Source organism: Cyrtonyx montezumae, unplaced genomic scaffold (genome assembly GCF_038088225.1).
Source record: "Cyrtonyx montezumae isolate F1298 unplaced genomic scaffold, pur_monq_1.0 scaffold_8, whole genome shotgun sequence".
NCBI lineage: Eukaryota > Metazoa > Chordata > Aves > Galliformes > Odontophoridae > Cyrtonyx > Cyrtonyx montezumae.
In genome coordinates this window covers 86,123,234-86,146,274 of record NW_027072089.1, presented here as the reverse complement: position 1 = coordinate 86,146,274, position 23,041 = coordinate 86,123,234, and the positions used below count along the sequence as shown (strand labels likewise).

Here is a 23,041-nt window from a genome sequence, read left to right as displayed (position 1 = left end):
TCGTCCAAGCTCAAGAGCAATACATTCCAACAAAGAGAAAGTCAGACAAAATGTCCTCAAGGACTATGTGGATGAACAAGAAGCTCCTGGACAAACACAAACAGGAAACCTACAGAAGGCAGAAACAAGGATATATAACCTGGAAGAAGTACAGAAACACTGTCCAAGCTGCCAGGGATCTGGTTAGCAAAGCTGAAGCCCTGTTAAAATTATAACAGAATCTGACCAGAGATATCAAACGCAACAGAAAATCTTCTGTAAGTAAGCCAGCAATTAAAGGAAGACTAGCAAAAATACAGGCACTCTCTGGAAGGAAACAGGAAACTTTGTTATCCAACATTTTTGCCTCAGCCTTCACTGGCAAGTGCTTCAGCCACACCACCCACATCACAGAAGGCAAACACAGGGACTGGTAGAATGAAGAACTGCCCACTGTTGGAGTTCATGAGAGGAACCTGAAGGTACCCAAGTCTACAGGACCTGATGAGATGCATTCAAGGGTTCTAAGGAACCTGGAAGATGCTAAGTTGCTATCTACCATATTTGAGAACCCTTGTCAGTCCAGTGAAATTTTCAACAACTGGAAAAGGGAAAAAAATAATCCTCATTTTAAAACGGGCTAAAAGGAAGATCCAAGGTATTACAGGCTAGAGAGTCTCTGTGCCCAGCAAGATCATGGAGCAGATCCTCCTGGAAATTATGCTGGAAAACAAAGAGGTAATTGGCGATAGACTAACATGGCTTCACTAAGGGAATTATCATTGCTGACTAATATGGTCCAGGTGAAGATCAGTGACAAGTGCAGTCCTTCAGGGATCAGTATAGAAACGTGCACTATTAATTATGTTTATATAATAATATATATAATTATATCTTAGTATAATATATATAGACATACACACATACATACACAACAAGTGATGCACAAACAATTGCCCACCACCCCTGGTCGATACCCAGCTAATCTTCAACCATGGACAGGCATTCCCAAACATCATCTTTTTTTCAAACTTCTTTTTCCACATGATGTCATATCTCTGTGGTCAGTTTAGGTAAGCCATCCTGCTTCTGTTTGCTTCCAGCTCCTTGCACCTCCACCACTTCCCTTGCTGTCAGGGGACCAGGAGAAGTTGAGAAAATCAAAACATCCTTGGCTCTGTATAGCACTGCTCAGCAACAACTAGAAACATTGGTGTGTTATCAACACTGGTTTTCACCTAAATGAAAAACAAAGCATCATACTAGACACTATGAAGAAAAACTACTCCATTCCAACTGAAACTAAGAAACTGTCCTAAAAGGAACATTATTAAAAGCACTCACTGTAAGGGCAGGAAGCATATTTATCCCAACAGCCTCAAGCAATAGTACCAGTAGGGTCAACGCATCAGTGTCCTACATGATTGCAAGAGAGAAGATTCTTTAAAAACAATTACGACCTCCAAATTTACTGTGTGTCAATAGAAGAGCATCCTATCATACAAATTCAGATCTGAATACTGAGGAGAAGATAATTTTATTAACACATACAATAAAGTTCTCGTTATCATTCAAGCTAGGCAAAGCAGAAAACGAATTTTCATATTGAAAACATTTCTCACTCTGTTGTAAACATACCAAAGTTAGAAATCAAAAAGAAACACTAAGAAAAGCATTATAAATCAGCACTGAAAGTAAACAAAACCCCCACATGCCAATGCTATAATTTCCTAATTCTGTTTCAAATGTATGGACCAGATCCCCCAAACCCTCATCACTGAAACAAGTTAAAAAAAAGAGCACAAAAGCTGTGTTACTTCAACAGCTTTTCACTGTCAGGGATGATAACTGAAAGAAAGGAGAAAGTTGCATCACTCACTACTAGAGCTACTCAAGACATATTCCGAGAAGATAAAATAGAGTTGTGCTCTATCCTGCCACTTGCCATTTGCAAGTCACAAAGCAGTACAGAATCTCTGGCAGATGGTGAAGCTGATATCAGCTGAACGACCAGTACATTTCCAGTATAGCGAAAGAAGACAAAGGAGCAATGTGGCAATTCTATCTGTCTGTTTTAGTTTCTTCACACGAAAATACTGCACCAAGCAACAGACTCCAGCTGGAAACTTCGTGCACTCGATAAAATACAGGATTTTAGAAGCCATTAGTTACAGCCCATGTACTTGATAGAAACATACTCACTGACAATTTTCTTAGAATAAGACAAGGTCATTTTATGTTTCCTGACCAATAGTCACAAGAAATTCTGTCAAGGCACACTGCATCTTAAACACAGCATCGAAAAAGGATGACAACAGCAAGTACGCAATGCATGGCATATTCTAATTAAATGTTCTTTCTCCAATAACTGTAAACCATTGAGCAGCATTTCACAACAGCTAAACTAAGAATTTTGCAACAGTCATGCTTAAGTGGTATCTTCTGTGAAACAGAAATGGAAACCACAAGATGAAGAGCAAACACTGATTACTGTAAACCTATAAACTGTTGGATTAAAAAACAAGTTACTCAAGAAATATTTTAATACTGTATTTAATTCATATTACGACAAACAAAAACACACAATATACTTAAATAATGAAGCAAACAAATACCATCCTTATAAGTACATATTTTTGCTACATTAACTTATAAGATATTAAGAATTCAGCTGGCATTCCAATTTTCACATTCTAAAAAACAAGACATATTAACATCTTTGCAACATTGGACAGGACTGAAAATTTGTGGTTTTCTTCCTTATTCGTGTCTTTTTTACCCTAATTTTTTCTACCAAAGAGAGCACTAAAACCTTCAATCCTGTGGTCTGTACAGATCAGTATGCACATTGTCAGTGACCTGCTATCTTTAATTCAGTGATGAACACAAGGAATTTTTTCCCATTCCCATCCCAATAACATTCCAAAATGATGGTGTTTTTTTCCTGAAAGAACAGTACACAAGCTATGCTCTGATTGATGTTTGTAAAATATAAGAACAATATAAAAACAAACAAAATTACAAAATTGCATACAAATGCAACTTGGGAATACTGGAAAACAGCCCGAATTTCTGCATGACTACCCCAGTTATACACTGACAAAAAAAGAATGTTATTGATCAGTATGTTACAAAATAAAATTTAGGATGTCAATAAATTCTGAGTCACATAATTAACAAGATTATAAAGCTCCAGGTTACCAACAGATTAGATGATATTATTTCAGAACTCAGTCCAAAGCTTTTCTTTAGAAACAAGGAAAAAACATAACAACAAAGTTTGAAGAAAAGCACACACTTAACCAGTTTTCTAGAATGTTTCATTGTAAGTATGTGAGATTGCATGCACAAAAATACAGTCAAACTCCCAGTGAGGGGAAATTAAAGCCAGATCATCCATGGTGGTATGCAAAGAATAGCCAAAGAGCAGTCAAAGGAAAGAAAGAGCTGACAGTTTGTAGACATGGAAGGAGGATGAGCATTTATGTATGTATGATGATTTTACAGACCATTATGCTCTTCTTTTATGTCAGAGAGAGGTACAAGAATGGGAATGCACACAAATGTCGCAAAAAGCCTTTCACTAACAAATACATCACTGAATCCCTCACCTACAGCTGTGTCTTCTATCAGCCTGAGACAAGGAAAGAATGCATTACAACATTCAAAGTGTTAACAAAAAAAAAGTAGTTTACACACAGTAGCTTTCTAACTATGGTGTAACATATGGCTCCAGTCTCCTGCTCATGGTGATCATTTCTTACTTCCAAAAGAATTTCAACCATTCTAGGCACGTTAGCTTTTTAATTGCAAAAACCCATTGGTAAGTTCATAGCAACTGCTGTATATTTAAGTTCTTAACTATACACCTTCAACAGAATTTACTTGTTGTTGAGAAATACACTGCTTTGCCACATCACTATAGCTGCTTCTAATCTGGCACCTACAGACTCTGAGAAACATTTTCTGAGTACATTTCTCCTATATTTTAAATATTCCAGATCGTTATGTTTCTAGTGAAGATTTCCAGTTCAACATAAGATTGTAAGCTACTACACAGGAGACCCTTTCGTAGAAGGATATCAAAATACTAAGACAAGGCTTTCCTCTTGTGAACCCATGCTGACTATGCCTGTTGGTAGCCAGGCGTAACATGTCTCTCAATAACATTATTCATAGAGAACCACTCTTAACTACAGTTCTTAGAGCTATCTTGTCAAGTACTCAGACAGAAATGCTCCAACTCAAAGCAACATACTGCTTATAAAAAATGCAATAAACAGCAAGGTTATAATACTTTAATACTCATCTCAAACACAGTGGAAATAATCACCTTATGCTAACAGGATCTACAAAATGTACTGAAATAGCATTGTTTCCTCTTCCAGAGGTACTCCAGTTTAAACGTCACTGTACTGAAAGTATAAGCAAGTACAAGTCGCAGTCTATCTTTACACTGGAAATGAATTAGTAAAAGCAAAAAGCATAAAGCATAAAGATTGTTTAAAAGACGTGGTAACACTATTTTAATTTGGTGTGGAATTCTTGGAGTTCTATTTTTCTGGGGTTGGTTGCCTTTTTTTTTTTCTTTGGCTCATAGAAACAAAAGTTTTATTTGCACAGAATGAATAATATAAATTTAATATACAATTGTTAACAAAAGAAAAAAAAATCTTCCTCTGGGGAACTTACGAAGATGAAAAGCAGCAAAAAAATTTTCCTATCTCTTCCCTCCAAGCAACCTTTTGTAGTTATTAAAGACTAATCTCTTTCTGTACATAACAGCAACAACAGCAATAGATTAAGAGAAATCATGTAGCAACCAGAAGTGTTAATGCCTTTTACTCTAACACTTAGTTCACTGGATTATAAGAGCTTTAAACAATTTGATAATTAAAAAATAAACCAAAATCAAATCTCCATTACAACTCCCTTCTTCCTAGGCACAAGTCTATCTTTTGTGGGTAGACTGCTCTGAACGGCAGCTCTGCCCTCAGGCACATAAAATGGTCTCCCCAAATTTGTGCTATCTGCAAACTGTATAAGCCAGCCTTCCATTGCCTCCTCCAGGTCACTGGCAAAGACATTAAACAAGATGGGTCCAAGGAGCACAGGAGAGATGCCCATGGTACTCACTACTTGTCTCAAAGTAGAATGTGACCTGTTAACCACAACCCTCTGAGCCCAAACATCCATTCAGTCTTCTAACTGGGTGTCTACTTATCAGACCATTACATTCCAACTTGGACACAGTTGGATTATAGCAGGACACGGTATTAGTGTCCTCCCTATAATTAAAATGACATCCGTTACTCTTCACTCATTTGCAAATTAGTCATTTTATCATACAAGGCAACTAAATAGGCATAATTTAGCCTTAATTGATTCATGTTGACTGTTTTCAACAACCTTCTCCTCCATGTCTCCCAGAAATGTTTCAAGAGAATTTGCTCCTAGATTTCTATCCAGTATCATAGAGCCACCAAAGTTGGAAATATATGTCCAAGATCATCCAAGTCCAACTGTCCACCTACCACCAATACTTTCCACTAAACCATGTCCCTCAGTACAACATCTAAAAGTTTCCTGAACGCCTCCAGGAACGGTGACTCAATCACCCCTGTGGGCAGCCAGTTCCTGCACCTGACCACTCTCAGAGAACAAGTATTTCCTAATGTCCAGTCTGATTCTCTCCTAGCAAAACTTGAGGCCAGTATCTCCCGTCATATCACCAGTTATGTGCAAGAAGAGGCCAAGCCCCACCTCAGCACAACCTCCCTTCAGGTAGTTGTAGAGACAGATAAGGTCACACCTGAACTACTTCTCCAGACTCAACAATCCCAGCTGCCTCAGCCACTCCTCTTAATGTTTATGTGCCAGACCCATCATTAGCTTCAGTGCCCTTCTCTGAACATGCCTCAATGTCTTTCTTGTAGTGAGGGGTGCAAAGCTGAACACACTACTCAAAGTGTGGCCTCACCAGGGCTGTGTGCAGAGGGACAATCACTCTCATGCTCCTGCTGGCAACTCTATTTCTGATAGAAGTCAGGATGCCATTGGCCTTCTGGGCCACCTGGGCACACAGCTGGCTTATGTTCAGTCAGGTGCTGACCAATACCCTAAGGTCCATGTCCTCTATACAGTCTTCCAGACACTCTTCCCCAAACCTGTAGTGTTGCCCGGGGTTGTGGCGACCAAAGCGCAGGACCCAGCACTTAGTCTTATTGAACTTCATCCCACTGGTCTCTGCCCAGTGATCTAGCCTGACCAGATCGCTCTGCAGGGCCTTCCCTATCTCCAGACAGTTTGACACTTGCTCCTAACTTTGTGTCATCTGCAAAGTTACTGAGGGTGCACTCAATGCCCTTATCCAGGACATCAATAAATATATTGAACCAGACAGGTCCCAGTATCGACTCCTTGGGAATGCTAGTCCCAACTAATCACCAGCTGGATATGATTCCATCCACCACCATTCTCTGTGCCCTGCCATCCAGCCAGTCCTTTACCCAGCAAACAGTGTACAGTGTACAAACAGTGTCCAAGGCATGGACTGACAGCTTCTTCAGGAGAATGTTGTGGGAGACAGTGTCAAAGGTTTTGCTGAGGTCTAGGTAGACCACATCAACAGCCCTCTCCTCATCCACCAGGCAGGTCACACGATCATAGCAAAAGAAGGATGACTGTCTCACACTTCGTTGCAGTGTCCAGTTGGCCTCCTCTGCAGAGGAACAGCATTCACTTTCCTCAGTCTGTCTGAGATCTAGTCTTATCTTCTTGACCATGACTGATGGGCAACAATCAGTAATTTCAAAATCCTCTGATTATCCTTCTCGTTCAGGCTAAGAGAATAGATTACACTGGGCTCATGTAGAGAAAAGGAAAAGCTGTTAAAATCTCTTTTATACATATCTTAAAAGACAGACATGCAATTAGTAAAAGCAAATCTGATACTGGAACTACCTGACATTTCTTATGCTTGGGACTTGGAAAAAATTCAAATTACAAAGCACAAGGCCAAAGACCAATAATAAAACAACCCACTTAGGATTCACAAACACTTAAGACTGCAATAACAGACATAGGTAGAGAGTTGTTTTTCATGGAAATCAACTACATTGGCATTAGAAAAAAGCTGATCAGAGGGATCAACAAACCACAACCTTTCCAAAAGCTTCTAATACCCAGAAGCAGCTACCTGTTAGAGCACAAAATACTTGTCCATCACCACCAAAAAATAAACTCTCTACAGAAAAAGGAGATTCAGAACAGAAAGCTATTTCTAAAATCCTAGACAAAATCATAAATTCATTATAAGACAAGCAGAACACTCACCTGCAGTAAACACTAACTAATCCAAGCAAATTATTTTCTTTATAGAAAATATTTCAGAGCCAACTTTTGTGAAAATTAGATTTGTTTAAACTAATGTAATGTGTAAGCACCATGAAGTTCCACAAGTGCAATTGTGAAGTCCTGCACCAAAGGAGGAACAAGTCTGTACAGCAAGACAGATCAGTGGGGACAATACTCTGTAATGCAGCTTTGCAGCAAAGGACCCGAGGGAGTCCCAGTGCATGTAACCATGAGCCCCTGTGACAAATTACACCAACAGCTTCTTGGAGTTCACTAGGACAAATAATTACCAGCAGTCTGAGGGAGGTGATCCTTACCTCTACTCTGTGAGATAAACTCTGAGTGCTAGGTCCACCTCTGGGCTATCAGAACAGGTGAGATGAGGGCACAGTAGAACAAAATGGGACCAATGAAGGGTCACAAAGGTGAGTGAAATTTTGAAATATGTGACTTATGAGGAGAGGTTGAGAGAGCTCAGACTGTTCATCCTGGGTAAAAGAAGGCCTGAAGGAATCATCTATCTGTATCTATACCTGAGGAGGAGGGGAAGTGATAAAACATTGAAGCCATATGAGTCTGATGCCTCAGAGTGATGCCTAGACAAGACAAGATGGCACAAACACAAACTGAAATACAAGAAATTATGTTTATTCCTAAGACTATCCTTTTTTACTATAAGGCTGGTAAAGCACTCCAACAAATTGCTCACAGTTTATGAAGTTTCCACGCTTACACACAGCCCTCAGTTGCCTGTCCAGTTGTCACTTCTTTGAACAGGGATCACTAGAGGTCCTAACAACCCCAATCATTTCCTGATTTTATGTAGCACTATGTATACTACATATACTACTGGGATACACAAAGAGACATAACTGATTTCTGTGTATACTACATGATAAGCAATTGCTTGTAGACTGCACAACTTCCATCACGTATACATGTTCCCTTGCCTTTATGTCTCCCTCTTCAACAACTGCTTCAAGTTCTTGCTTTCCTATTCCAAGAAGCTTATGTTTCAGTTCCATGAAAACTACAGATGGGAGCCGTTTAAACAACAGATAAACTACTCCTATCAACATCAAATCTTACCCACACAACTAGCAAACCTTTCATCACAAGTGCTTTCATCCTAAGCCACAAAGTTACACTCACTTCTAGAATCACTGAAGCCAGGGCTGGGAATAACGAATATTCTATGATAAAATAATATACTTGCATTAGAAAAGACTGACTGCAATGTAACTGAGCCTCACTACACTGAATGTGGACTGTCTCCCCCTGGTATTCATGACCTTACATACTTTTATTAACGTTAGATTCATGCTTTAGTCTTGTTTCTTTTTAATTATTTACTTACTTGAGATATAATTTTTCTTTCGCCGAGCAATTTGCTTTACATGATAATCTTAGTCTTCAAAAGTATAAGTCATGACAGAAATTACTTGCTTTAGTTTGTTCTCCTCATTTTGTCCTTTCTTTGACTTAACTTTTGAAGGATAACTACTTTTGTTCTTTTGTTGTTTTTTTTTTAATTTCCACCTACTGAACTTCACTACATAATTACACTGGAGATATTTCATTACTATTGACTACCTTTTTAATTTTACTTTAAAACTAGCCAATGACAAATAAAATCTATAAGAAATGCTCTCAATTCCTATACATGAGCTAATGGTCTTTCAGGCAAGAGTGTTTTTGTTTGAAAGACCCTTCCTGTGTTGAGTACTAATTTTCCTATTCTAAGTATCTTTGTTTTGAGAGCCCACACACTAAATGTTTGATTTGCTACTCAAGAAAAACAAAGCTATAAACCAATATAAGGATACAACACAACATTACCTAATTTTGTATCACCCAAGCTTCATATATACAGTCTGCTGCTGTAACGATTTAAGATGTATTTGGGAAGCATCCTGTTGTTCTGAGATACAAGGTTTTCATCACTTCATTGTAGAAATCAATAAAAGTGTAAGTTGCTATTTTCTGAGATGGAACAGAAAAATTAAATATCCCTCAAACATGTTAGAACACACACATGACTCTCATACCCACACTCAGTGAGTATTATAAAGAATAGCCTGAAAAAAAAATCAAAGTTGTCCATTTCCATCATCTGGAAATGCCAGCATCTGAGAGTATAAAACAAATAATGACTTTCAGGGAAGAGAAAAAACAAAGAATGATTTCATTATTAGTGTGTCACAGAAGAAAAGAGTATAGGGGGAACAAAGAGGAATAAACCCAGGCTACAAATCGTATCGGCTTCATTAACAGAGCACGAGAAACTAAGTTCAAGGAAATATTTTTAGACCTTTGCTTTTACTTAGACCCTTATCCAACTCCACTCTACTGGTTAAAGGACACACCAGCACACCACATCAATTCAATTCTGGCATATGATCATAGGTTCATTAGGTTGGAAAGGACCTACAAGATCATCTAGTCCATCCTCCTATCACCATCCCCACCCATTGAACTACTAAATCAAATCCCTTAGCACCTCATCTAAACGCTTCTTGAACAGCGCTAGGGATGGTGCCTCAACCACCTCCCTAGGCAGGCCATTCCAGTGCCTGACCACTCTTGCAGAGAAAAAATGTTTCCTCAATAAAAGAGAAAGAAAGCCACAGCTGGAAAAAAATCCTGTCATCAGTTCTGTTAGCCAGCGCACTAACTGGAAGTATTCTGGGAAGAGGGGTTTGGGGTTTCTGGTTTTGTTTGGGTTTTTTTGTTTGTTTTGTTTTGTTTTTGCAACAGTTTGGGAAAAAAAATCTAATATAGTCATCAAGTGTAATACTAGCAGTCAAGGAAACAAAGCCTTCTGATGGGTGGAGGAAACTTTAACCGCACCACCTGTGGGAAACTATTCCAAGTTACAGCCCTAGGATGTGTTTCAGCACCACAAGAAGCTTCTCTGGCCTCTCTAAATTCCTGAGCATGAAATACGTTCCTCTAACCAAAATGGATTTTGACAAACCATCCTTCAGCAATGTATCACACTAAACAAATAACTACACAAATATCTGCACTTGCTTAATAAAGGTAAAAATTTACAAGTAACATACTGAAACGTTTATTTATCCTGCACAACCACACTACAAGTACACCTCCACAGGGCTCAGTGACAGAAGTCACTACCACATCATACTTATCAACATCATTGCAATGCTACAGAAACAAAGCAACCTTCAGAAAACTACTGTTAATGACAGGTAAATTCACCTTTTAAGGAAACACACAGTAGTTTTAAGTATGTACCATATAGACTTTGAATTAGAAGAGACTGATTATGTAAAATTGGATCATAAAAATAACAGCCTAGCAATTCACTTTAAAAAAAATAAATTCTTCAGAAGAAAATAACAGTACAGTGAAAAGTAACAGAGAAGCATCTAACAGATCAACAGTTGTCCTAGATAACTGTACTCACAAGCTAAGTTATCCAAGCTAAAAAAGTCCTACATAGATCCATTCTAAAGAATTTCTCATTGTAGCATTCACATTAAATGGGCTTTTTTTTCTCTCTAAAATATATCATTACATTTCTATTGAAAATAGGAGTTCACAAAATTTAAGTACAAATTCACTGATAATTCAATCTTGAGATACATGTTTCAACTTACTTGATTGAGTTTCTGAAGTGGTCTTCAGCTGGATTTTTTACTGTGCAACTGTTCAGCAACCATAAATCTGCTTCAGCAGAGTTATCTAGAAGAAAAAGACAGAAATATGTATTAAGTATATTAAGATACTAAGAAATATTAAACTCCTTTATATCATATAAAAAAAAAGACTAAACTTAGCAGCTATCAATAAATTGGCTATTCACAAAATGACTAACATTTGAAACATTACACTATTTTATGGATTTTTTGCTTGGTTAGTTTTGCTTAATTTTTTTTTTTTTTTTAATATATAAGAGCACTTCCATTAAAACTTATTTTTTTGTAAAGGAGCAGTAAACAGCTATCCCAATATTACATGAGATGCCAGGAGGTTGCACATCATCAAAAATAAAGAAAAAACGCATGATTCCTGGCCTACATAGAGGGAGAAATTTACAAAATTGACAAAGGCAGTTTCTGAAGATCAAGTAAGTAGTTAAGGAAAGCAGGTTTCATTAACAAAACAGAGTAACTACCTCCACTTTATTTTAAGTTACTAACACAAGAGAGAACCAGAACACACAAAGCAAGCATGAATCTCCACTGAAAAGTCCAAGTAGTGAATCTAGAAGGAAATAGGCATATTTCCAGTTTAGATTAAGTATTAGCTGTGGTTTAATTATAGTTACGTTATATTTAGACAGAAGATATTCATGCAATGAGTAGCTGCATTCACTCAGATAAGCATATAAACTTCCAGAACCAAACCTTTCTGTATGTTCACAATCTACTGATATCTGAATACATTAACAGAACTGAATTCCACCATCACCTGCAGAAACACATGCAAACTCTAATCCTGTAAAAATATTCCTATCAGAAAGAATTTCTAAAACAGCTGTCTCTCTAGCAAAGACAGAATGTCTTTATTTTCAAATAAAGAAATGAAGTTAACCCATCTCAAATACTCGAGCACTCTAAGTATTGACCAGAACAGTTACATCTGCTTGGATAGGAAAAATTGTGTCACACTTGATACTATTCAGAATATTCAGAGTATTGAGGTATTTTTAAATAATGTAAGTCAATTAAGCATGAACAGAGTGAAAACATCAATCACTTTCAGGGTGCCTTATCTGAATTGACATCATAAGTGGAAGAAAGTTGGTAATGATTTAAGCACATTTACAAACGCTCTCGTCAAGGATGCACTGGCATATGGATGAATATCCTTCAACTACACCATACTTTTGACTGCAAACACTGAAAAAGAAAAATCTTTCCATCTGTCTCTACCAATACTGCTTCCCAAGAAATGATGCTTTTCTATTAACTATCAGTCACTTAACCAAGGAAGCAGGTAAAATAAAACCAATACATAAAATAGCAACTGAAAGATATGTTTACGTTAAACAAGAAAAATATATTCAGAAGTTTGCAGAGTTTTTAAAATCATTTTTGTTGATAAATATTACACAATTAATTTGAATTAAACACTTGCCTCTTCAACAGGCCAAAAGCTACGAAGGAGTCATCAAAAATAACATTTAGACCTCTAGCTATTTTAAGCATAAAGCAAACATACCAACATCTGGCTTTGCCTTCTAACAGGTTGGAAAGAAAGCAGGTTTAATTTCAGCGTGCAGTAATGTCAAAACAAAGATGGAACAAGCCAAAGACTCTTTCAACCCAGTCAGCATGAAAATAATTCAGTGTTTCTATACTAATGAACTTAAGCATCACTGTTAGAAATATAAATATCAGATCGGAAAAAAATTGGAACAATGTACAGAAAATAAGGAAAAGCATAGTCTCAAAATAAAAAAAAGGGTGAACTCTGGCCTAATCAAATTCACCACATATAAAAACAGACACTTCTTTAGAACAAGATTTTCCAGTAACACTGGCAAACCTTTGTATTTCTTATTATTTTCAGCATAAAACGTTTATAAATTCAACAGACCGCTCATGATGCACCCACCTGCTAATCACAAGAGTTCCATGTAAGAAAAGGCCATGAACACATTTAACAAGAGTTTCAGCAGAACAGACACATCACTGTAAACCATCAAAAGGTTTCAAGCCAGAGAGTTGTCTTTATTTACAAGACAGAAGCCATAATGCATGAAACGGTTGCTTTCAGTTCCTCCCTGCACCATGTGCTTCCCATGCAGAGCCCTTGTGGAAAAGGATGTGACAGCCTATTCCACCTTTCCACTGAAGGTAGCATAACCTTTATTAGAAATCATTTAGGGAGTACACATTTAAGTTTAGTAAGTCTTTACATACTAACTCAGTGGGAACCATTCCACACAATGTGTTGCATTCCATGCTACAAATATATTACCTGCTTGTCTGGGAGCCTACAGAACAACAACTGCAACACCTGCACACACTTTATATAAAAAGCCTCCCAAATTCATTCAAATCTGTTTCTTCATAGGTTTCGCTCCTCCACGGAATAGAGAGTGAAGAATAAAATTATCTGCAGAAAATCATCTCCTCATCAGCTCAGGTAAACTGAAGTCTCAAAAACCTACACGTCTGAAAACCATTTAAGAGAAAAAGAAGTATAGAAGAAGCTTGTCTCCTCTTTTCAGTAGGATTATTTCATTTCATCTAGCTTTTCAGTTTGTCTTTTTTTTTTTCTTATTAACTCTCTCTCCTACACAGATATATTTGCATTAATCTATTTAAAAACATTAAATATCACATTAATTTAAGAAATCTATTTACTAACAAAAGTTCACAGCATAACTTCAAAACGATAGCTCAACTTTCTTAGTTCTCTCCTGCGCTATTTACATGCAAATTCGGTCTAGATTCAATAGGATCTTTTGGATTTTCTCAATCAAATTCCTGTTTCAAAACATTATTTACAGCGTATTTTCACATCATGTTGCAGAAAAACACATCAGTTCAGATTGCAGGAGCACTTCTTGATTTCAGAACATTTGATACACTTATGCTAAATGCAAGCAAGGCTTTGATGGATACATAAAAAAATAAATAAAACAGTTCAAACATAGATGTATACATGAGTCACCATGAAGCTTAATAAGCACTAAATATTAAACAACAGCGGGAACAAGAACTTTTAAAAGCAGTGTTCTGACATGAGTAGTAACCAGGGTTCAGTGCGGGCTTGAAGTAAAACAGCTGTGACAAATAGCTCAGACTTCTAAATACATAAACAGGATCAGAATGACCCGAGGCTTCCGTGTATGCTTAAAGACAAACTGATGTGAACTATTTTAGGTCTGGATGGTAAACACTGTATGAATACAGTGTTGTGCCTACTAAGGCAGCCCACACAACAAGATTCCTTGGAAAGTGTCCTTCCTGCCAATCTTACCCATTCTACCATCCACCTCGTCAGATTCCAGTGGAGAGGGGACTGATTCATTCAGCAGGTTGATGCTTATCTCCTCAACACCAGCATTAGTAAAAACTGCAGTGAAGTACAGAGGTTTGTGTTTGGGAATTGTCCCAGCTCTTCCTGAGGAGGACAAATTAACATTTACAGCAGGTTTTACTAGCAAGCCATACATATTATGACAGATAAAACTGAAGCAGGAACTATAAGCAGCACAGTGAACACTGATTACGTTAGTGAATATAAGACAGTTGCCTCTTTCTATACTCTGCAACAAACTGCCTTTCACTAAGGGGATTTTCTTTACCTTATTTTTATTCGATATTCAGTCTAATGGTACTTCCAAAATAACAGCTGCTCACTGTTTTTTGGTAAGCTAACTAAAAAGACATCCTTGAACGTTAAGATGCTTTTTAAATGTTGCACCAATCCACCCTTATATTAAATGCTCAGAAACAGAACTCAAAACCACAGCCTTTTTGCTTTATGACATCTTCTCCATGAAGGAAACACTACACTGGAAATAAACCACAAATTCTATCATGTTCTCTGCAAAACAGCGTAGACTACAAAGAAATCTAAAGGTCATGGAAACTTCTGAACACCCAACTTAATTGGCAAGCTTTGGAAAACATGAACTAACTACATTATGCAATACTAAGAGGCTAAAACAGCATGAGCCTGAAACACTGTTATACCTACAGAGGAAAACAACATTTGCAATTCCTCTCCAGCCAAGTACTTTGGGGATTGTGTATCATTGTGGAAATAATAAATCAGCAGATTTTTTTAAGACTCTTGAAATATTATCAGTTCTGGAAGTTAAATTGAGTTTGTTTTGCCTTGGTGTTCTAACTTAAGTCTTTCTTCTTTCATTTTTATACCAAACTTTGTTTCCTTCCAGTCTTTCCCCTCCACAATTTACTCAGTTAAAACTCAATTAAAAAAATCAAGACAGACACAGAGCACTGAAGTAGAAGAAACACAGAAAGAGAAGCCCTAAAAGAACACTGTTTCTTTACTTTCCTCAGCATTATCACTGCTTTGTGCATTGAAATCACTACATTCCCATTTTTTGAATCAGCACATTTATGCTGTCCTGTGTGTTCTCACTTCCCAAACAGCTCTGCCCAATTCCTTCAACTCCCTGCTTGAAATTCTACATCCTAAAGCAAGATCTAGAAATGCTCAGGTTTTATACTTGGAGCACTTCATTATAATTGGACCCCATACAAATGATCTCCCCACAGATTAGGGGCAGGTTAACTAATGATGTCTTAGGTCACTGTTCATCAAGGGATCTTGGTAAGTACTGGGAAAGAATCTCTTTCAAAACTATCACCTCAGAAACGCCACGAGTCATCAGAAGGTATGTCATACTCTAGGGACCTAAAGTTTGGTTGTCTCTAGACAATAGGCTTCATTTGATAGAAGGAAAACAGACAACAGGGTTGAGAAGAACATCAGAAAACTATTTTTTTTCTTCCCAGACCAGCACACAAAATACTTCGTTACCATATGCTACTTTTCAGTACCTCATATCATACGTATAATTATCAATTTTTATATACATCCTACAGAATAAGTTATAAACTAGCACTTCCCGTTTCCTTATTTTTTATTTTCTTTTTAAATGAAAGCTAAGAAAGTTTCCACAAACTTCCAGATGGCACATTTGAGATTTAAGAATCACATTTTCAATTCTGATCTGAGTTAACCCTTCACACATTTACCAGTTACACATAATACTCAGGAAAACACATGCTTAAAGTACAAACATTGCAGCTTGCAAATGTCTTTCAGCACAGTTTCAGTGGCCTTTTATTGACAGTTTAGGATGCAAAATCTAGAAAGGGTCATCTTGATTTCATTATGACCTTTGTTTTCTTATGAACAGAGAACATCAGAAGTCCAATATAAAATCACTCTGCCCACATTTGATGAAAACATTACAACCTGGTTCACTCTGCAAATGCATTATTTAAAGCTCTACAGAGAAAAGCTGGCTGCTTATCAAGAAAGGTAATATTGACACATCTATTAATAAAAAAATTCTGTTATCATGCCTCTTACCTTAACTGTAAATAGGCAAACTCACTATTTTTGGCTTCTATTAACAGGACAGGCTTAGAGAGCAGGGCTCTTCAGCCTGGAGAAAAGAAGGCTGCAAGGTGACCCGAGAGCGGCCTTTCGGTATCTGAAGGATTCTACAAACTTTTCCAGTACCAAACAAAATGTGCAAGGAGTCTTCCATGTTTTAATTCAACTAGGACTTAAAAATAGAATAGCTGAATATCTGAACTAACAATTTAATACACATTAAAAAAATAATCTGAATTTCAGATGAAATTCTTCAGGTCTGGTGCAGGTATAATGAACACAGAACACACCACAAAATAGAAGTCATATAAAAGAACAAATTTTATTCCTATAATTGCAACTAATAAAAAGCTTACATTCCTGTAACTATCAGTAACTACTGCTTCCTTTTACATTGAATAACTCACTTTAAAATTCCATTCTCTGAGCACCTTTCTTGTCCATTCTAGGCACGGCATAGGATGCAACCTGGGCTTCAGATGATCCTTGGAGTAACCACCTTTTTCTACAATTTTACTACAGCCTTACACCAGACTTATAACTCATCCAACTATGGTCCTGCCTGCAGCAATTTGCATCATTTCTCCCACATCAGGCTGCCCAGCCTTAGTGATGACTCAGCTGCACAAAGTCATGTTGCCAGTTAAGTCAGAAATTGAATACTAAAGGTATTATACTACAATACCTCAAAGGTTTGCCTTTATATATTATATATATTTATATATTATAGCTTCAGTTTCAACTCACCCTCCAATTTTCAGCTAATTATTCCATCCATTTACTCAGCACAACCAATAGGGTTTGACAGGTACTTTGCTATCTGCTCCCACTCATTAAATTTTACATGCATTTCTCCACATACTAAAACTAAACTGCTTCCATGATGACACGAGCATATGTCTGTCAGCCATCTTCTTCTCATGACTCTTCATTCAAAAATCAAGAAGTCAAAAATCTCGCTATAATGGTGCTTTATAAAAAATGTGGAAGAGGCCTGAATTTTAGCCAGTTCCTTCAGGACTTCACCACTTTTCTCAAGACGGACCATGCAACTACTCCTTGAAGAAAATGAGACTGTAAAAAAAGCAGGAGAAATCTCAATGCACTGTGAGAGTCAATCGCTGCTTTCGAGAGAGTTCGTTTCAAAGAAGACTCAAGTCTGCTGGTACCAGTTTAAACGTGGAAAGCATCGTTGATTGATTTATCAGTCTCTCAGAGAAAGTCCTATTACACTAGAAACAAGTTCAAGTAAGCTGTTTTAGCCAGGCTACTTTACAGTGACGTACAAATAACTCCAGTAATCATTATGATGATTAACAAGGGTAGAAATTTTCCTTTAGATCAAAACTGGAAAAATCCAATTAAATCCTCCACCTCTAAATCTTATGTTTACTTCTTCCAAAAATAGTACATGAAATACAATTCAATTTTTTTTGTCTCTCTGTACTTGCTATGTACAGCTTCATAAGCAAAAGTTATTCAAATTAACAAATACAGATTAATTGCTTCTCACTTACTAACAGTATGGAGTTAATTATCGTCAACAGAAACAAAAAAGGCAATTCTTGCACAATAACATGCAACTTAAGTTTCAAAGCACATTGCAAACATTAACAGATTTAAATTCAACACCCATATAGTGTACGTGCACCCATTCCAATATAGGTTCCTCTACCTTTTAAATGCAGAAAAGAAGTTTAAGAGGCCCAGAGAGGGACCATCTTGGACAATTGACTTGAAAGCAACAGATGCTCAACGTACCCTTGGGCTAAATTATGGTGACAACACCAAATGATCAATTAAAAGTTTTATTGCTGACTGAAATAGCCCAGGCAGGGTCTATTTAAACATTTTTACCTATAACGAGTTTAGCAGCACCTAACATATGAGAAAAGAAAAAAGCAAAGAAACAAAGATGGAAGAACAGAGGTAAAGGAAAGTCCGGATCCTCACTCTGTATTCCAGCAACGTCTCTGGACCAGTTCCCTAGGCAAGAGGGTGCACACACAGCTCCATGTGTTTGTGACTCTTATAGTCTAGTCCTCGTCTGTCAATCACATCACTCATGCCCTTTGAGGCCAGTGTCACATCTGCTCAGTCTGTTATTGTAGGACACTCTAGAAGGGGAACTCACACTTCCCCCCCCCCCCCCCCCCCCCCCCCACTGAAATGCAGGTGCAATGTTAACTCAGATAGGATACCCAAACTGAGGAATTTAGCCCCAGAAAGGTATCCAGCCTTCATAAGGTAATCATATTTTTTTTTTTCTTCTACCAAGTGGTCGAGACATCATCTCTGTTGGTTTCTCAGTTTTTTACAGCAGTTTCATCAGACTTCACAGGAAAACTACGAACACAAGCCAAGATCTTACCCTTGTCCCTAATTTAAGGTTTGTTCCTTATACACAAAATGACTGCCTAGATCACTGATGTCTAAACTTTTGGCTTGCAGGAACACATTGAGTGAAGAACAATTATCTACAGCCTCATCTACAAAGGCTGCTCTGAAAGTAATGCCTCTTATTTATTTCCAACCAATTTGTTTTACAACCATTACAAAGAGCACAAAAATACTATTTGTTAGAGCAAATTCTCAGCTACAAAACACTGACTTCTCAGCATAGTCACCACCATTAGCTACGCGCTTTTGTCAGTGACAAACTAGAGCCAGTACGCCACACTCCTAAAAATCTGCACCAGAGGAGGTGACCCACTGTTGCCACTGCTGAAATGCACCACCTCACTGCATTCACATCCACTGTTTGGTTTCCATAAATGTCCAGCACACATCAGTGTATGTCTACGGGTGCAACTTTTTTCTCCATGGAATAATTCAATGATACATCTTCATATGCCACATCAGATGCCATTCTGTCAGACTGCCCCTCTCTGCCATCTGCACATCATACTTGAAAATAATTGTTCACAAATGTACATGCAGCCAGAAAGAGATTATATGAGTAAGGTGTGACTGTAAAGTGAGAAGTAGTTCTCTCTGCTAACAGAGCTTATAGCAGAGTACAGCAGAGAGCGATGAGCAGATTTTTTTTACTGCAATCCCATATATTCCATTTGAAAATTTGCAAGTAATGTATTTATGTTAACTGAAAACTGTGTCATGCATACCAAAAGAAAAGAAAGATGATTTTCAGGTAACCTCAAAGCAAATTCTCAAACTCCTTTATCAGAATGGGAAGCACAGCTACACTGTTTTTTTCCTGTTCCCAGGACTGTGTTTAGTAAATGTATCACAAGGCACTCAATCATTGCCATCACTTGAGATGGAACTGTACCACACCCTCCCCATGCCCTGGTTTCAGCCCAGATAGGGTTAATAGTGCATGGCTGTTTGGTTACTGCTGAGGGAGGGCTTTGTGCTGAGGCCCAGGCTGGACTACACAGCTCTGCTGGTAAAGTTGCTGCCATGATGGCTCAGGGCAGAGGCAGGGCAGGCCACACTACAAGCTGTGCTGGGCCACAGGTTAATGGTTAATGAAATATGGTGCAGTTTAAGGTACAAAAAACCCTGCACTACACTAGCAGAAGCAGCTAATTTCATATACTGACAGCAAAGTGGCAGGTGAACAAAAGAAGAAGTTATGTCTTTTGGTACACACTATAAGATCCCACACAAATGTTAACGTCATTTTAAACTCCCTTGGGTGGAGTAACACCAGGACAAGCCACACAAAAACAAAAGCTGCTATCCCCAGAGCTAATTACATGTTAATGGTTCTCCCCTGTTCTGTCTGTTCCACTCAGAAAAAAAATAAATTGAGGGCTATCTAATCATGCATCAAGGTGCACTGCAACCTGCTGGCTTAGGCACAGCAGGCAGAAACCAAATGTCTTTATCAAATACAACAGCAGCACTTCGGAACCATGGAATCACAGAAAGGTTCAGCTACAAGAGGGAAGATTTAAACTGGATTTAGGAAGAAATTGTCTTTTCAGTGTTGAGGCACTGGAACAGACTGCCCAGAGAAACTGTGGATGCCCCATCCTTAGGGCAGTTAAACACCAGATTGGATGGGACTCCAAATATTTTGATCTAGAGCATGGGAACCCTTCCTACAGCAGGACAGCTGAAACTAGAAATGCAGAATCGTATGGGTTGGAAGGGACCTCAAGAGATCATTGAATCTAACCCCCCTGCCAAAGCAGGCTCCCTACACCAGGTCGCACAGGTAGGTGTCCAGGCGGGTCTTGAATATCTCCAGAGAAGGAGACTCCACAACCCCCCCTGTGCAGCCTGTGCCAGTGCTCTGTCACCCTCACCATAAAGAAGTTCTTGTGCACATTCCTGCGGAACCTCCTGTGCTGCAGTTTCTGTCCGTTTCCCCTTGTCCTGTCTCCACACACTGCTGAAAAGAGTCTGGCCTCATCACTTTATCCCCCACACCTCAGATATTTATAAACCTGGATCAGGTCCCCTCTTAAGTCCTCTTATCTCAAGGCTAAAGAGACCCAGTTCACTTAGCCTTTCTTCATAGGGGAGATCCTCCAGGCCCTTCACCATCTTTGTGGCCCTCTGCTGGACTCTTTCCAAGAGACCCCTGTCTTTTTTGTAGAAGGTCCTTTCCAACCCATTCTATAATAATTCTGTGGCTCTATGATACACCTTCCCTTTCAGTTTAGAGCTGTTGCTCCATGTCCCATCACCACACTCCTTGACAAAGAGTCCCTCTACAGCTTTCAGACTATTCCTCCACCCACCCTTCCCTGAAGCTTTCTGCTCTCCAGTCTGAACAAGCCCAGCCCTCTCACCCTTTTTCTTCCCCACGAGAGAGGTGTAGTAGCCCTCTGTTGATCCTTGTTGTCCTTGTCTAAATTTGCTCCAACAGGTTCATATCCTGTAATTATAGGACTGTTAAGCCTGGAAGAGGCTCAGGGAACTCACTGTGTATAAATAATTCAAAGGATGCAATAAAGCAATGACACAACGAAGCCAGACACTCTTTCAGAGATGCCCAGTACTACAGAAGCAATGTGAACTGGAACACCAGAGGTTTCCTCTGCGCACCAGGAAACACTTCTGTGCCAAGCAGGTGATGGAGCACCGCCACACGTTGTGGAGTCTCCTCCTTTGTGATCTCCAAAAGCCACCTGGAAATGAGCCTGGGCACACTGCTGTATGGGTGTCCCTACTAGAACCATGATGCTCCAAGTAGGATCAGATGGACACAGAGGACCCTGCCCACCCGAACCATCCTGCAGCTCTGTAATTACTTACTTGGTAAAGCCTATTCTAAGCAATAAGCAGTTACAACAGAAGGAAGCCCAAAGCAGTGAAGCATAAGGTTGTCAAGTTCAGCAAAATTATCATATTAGATCCTTAGCTCTCCAGATAAATTAGACCACAAATGTGTAATTCTAAGAATATTTCATTACCTAAGATCTAGTTTTTATTACATTTGAAATGACACAACTTTATTCCATAGATTTCATACTTTTTCAGTACAACTATTCAGTATAAATTGGCCTATGGCAATTAACTTTCTCGCTTGTGCAACTTCCTAATCTGCACGAATTCAGATTCAATTTCAAAACAGCCAAGATTACAGTTTTGCTGTGGTTTGCAAATTAAAGCTAAATTTTATTCCCATATCTTTTTCACAATCTTTTTTCTCTAAATTCTATCTGCATTAAATTATACCTAGAAGCAATATATTGATTTCAAATGTCTTGCTTCTACTTATTTCTCCTGATACCTAAAACCACAGGGAATACGGATTCAATTTCCATCTATCGCTTTTAAGAGAGTTAAAATATATACAGTATTTGAGCCAGATATGTTCAAACACTTATTAAATTGTAGCTTCCAGGTATTTATTGACTTTCTCAAAACTACCTTCACACCTCATCTACTCGTTACTTTATCAGTTTTCTGAAAAGCTGGAGATATGGGCTTAAGGTACCGTACCTAGCAGCCAGATAAGCCTTTACTGTGTGTGGTTAATTCCCACTCATCATCTCCAGTCCAGATTACCAACAGAATTTAGTGCTTGTGAAAGCTCCAGACTGAACACACAGGAAATTAAAGCTTACTCTTTATTTTTGTCTCTTTAGAACAGACAGATACAGGGCAGGAATTAGCAGTGCAAGTTTCTTCACAAGATCCCACAAACAAAATCCCACAAGCATATCATTGCAGGTGGCCTATGAAACTTCTGCTATAAAACAGTTCAACATAACTACTCTTTGTCCAGGGTGGGAAGGAAGCCTGATCATGGGAGATGAGAAAAGATGCAGTGGAAAATAAAAACAAAGGCCACACATACTAGATGTGAAAAGCTTTGTTCCAGTCCCACGTGCCCCTCCTGCACTTTCTCTATGCATTACTCACACTGAACAGACACATCAACCTGTGCAGTTGTTATGGTACTTAGGAGTCCACCTGCAGCCTCTAGCCATTCACTCCGTTTCTCCAACACTGTTCTTGCCTCTGCAACTGAAGTGTCCAACAGAGTCTAATTAAACTAATAGGTGTGGACAGAAGAAAACCAAAACACTTTTTGCTCAAAGCAGCTCCTTAAGAGGTCAAGCACTTATACACTACTACATATTTATTCACCAAAGCCTCACACTCATGATTTTTCTGCCCCATCTCTTCCTGATTTTTGATT

At 38.3% G+C, this 23,041-nt stretch overlaps 1 protein-coding gene across 1 annotated transcript in view; it reads right to left on the bottom strand.

The window, feature by feature from the left end:
* The window catches only part of CDKAL1 (CDK5 regulatory subunit associated protein 1 like 1), a 335,413-nt gene that overhangs the window by 264,453 nt on the left and 47,919 nt on the right, over positions 1 to 23,041 (bottom strand). The window contains exon 4 of the mRNA XM_065752679.1: positions 10,959 to 11,043. Within this exon, the coding sequence (XP_065608751.1) occupies positions 10,959 to 11,043 (85 nt within the window). The remainder of the gene's footprint in view (positions 1 to 10,958; positions 11,044 to 23,041) is intronic.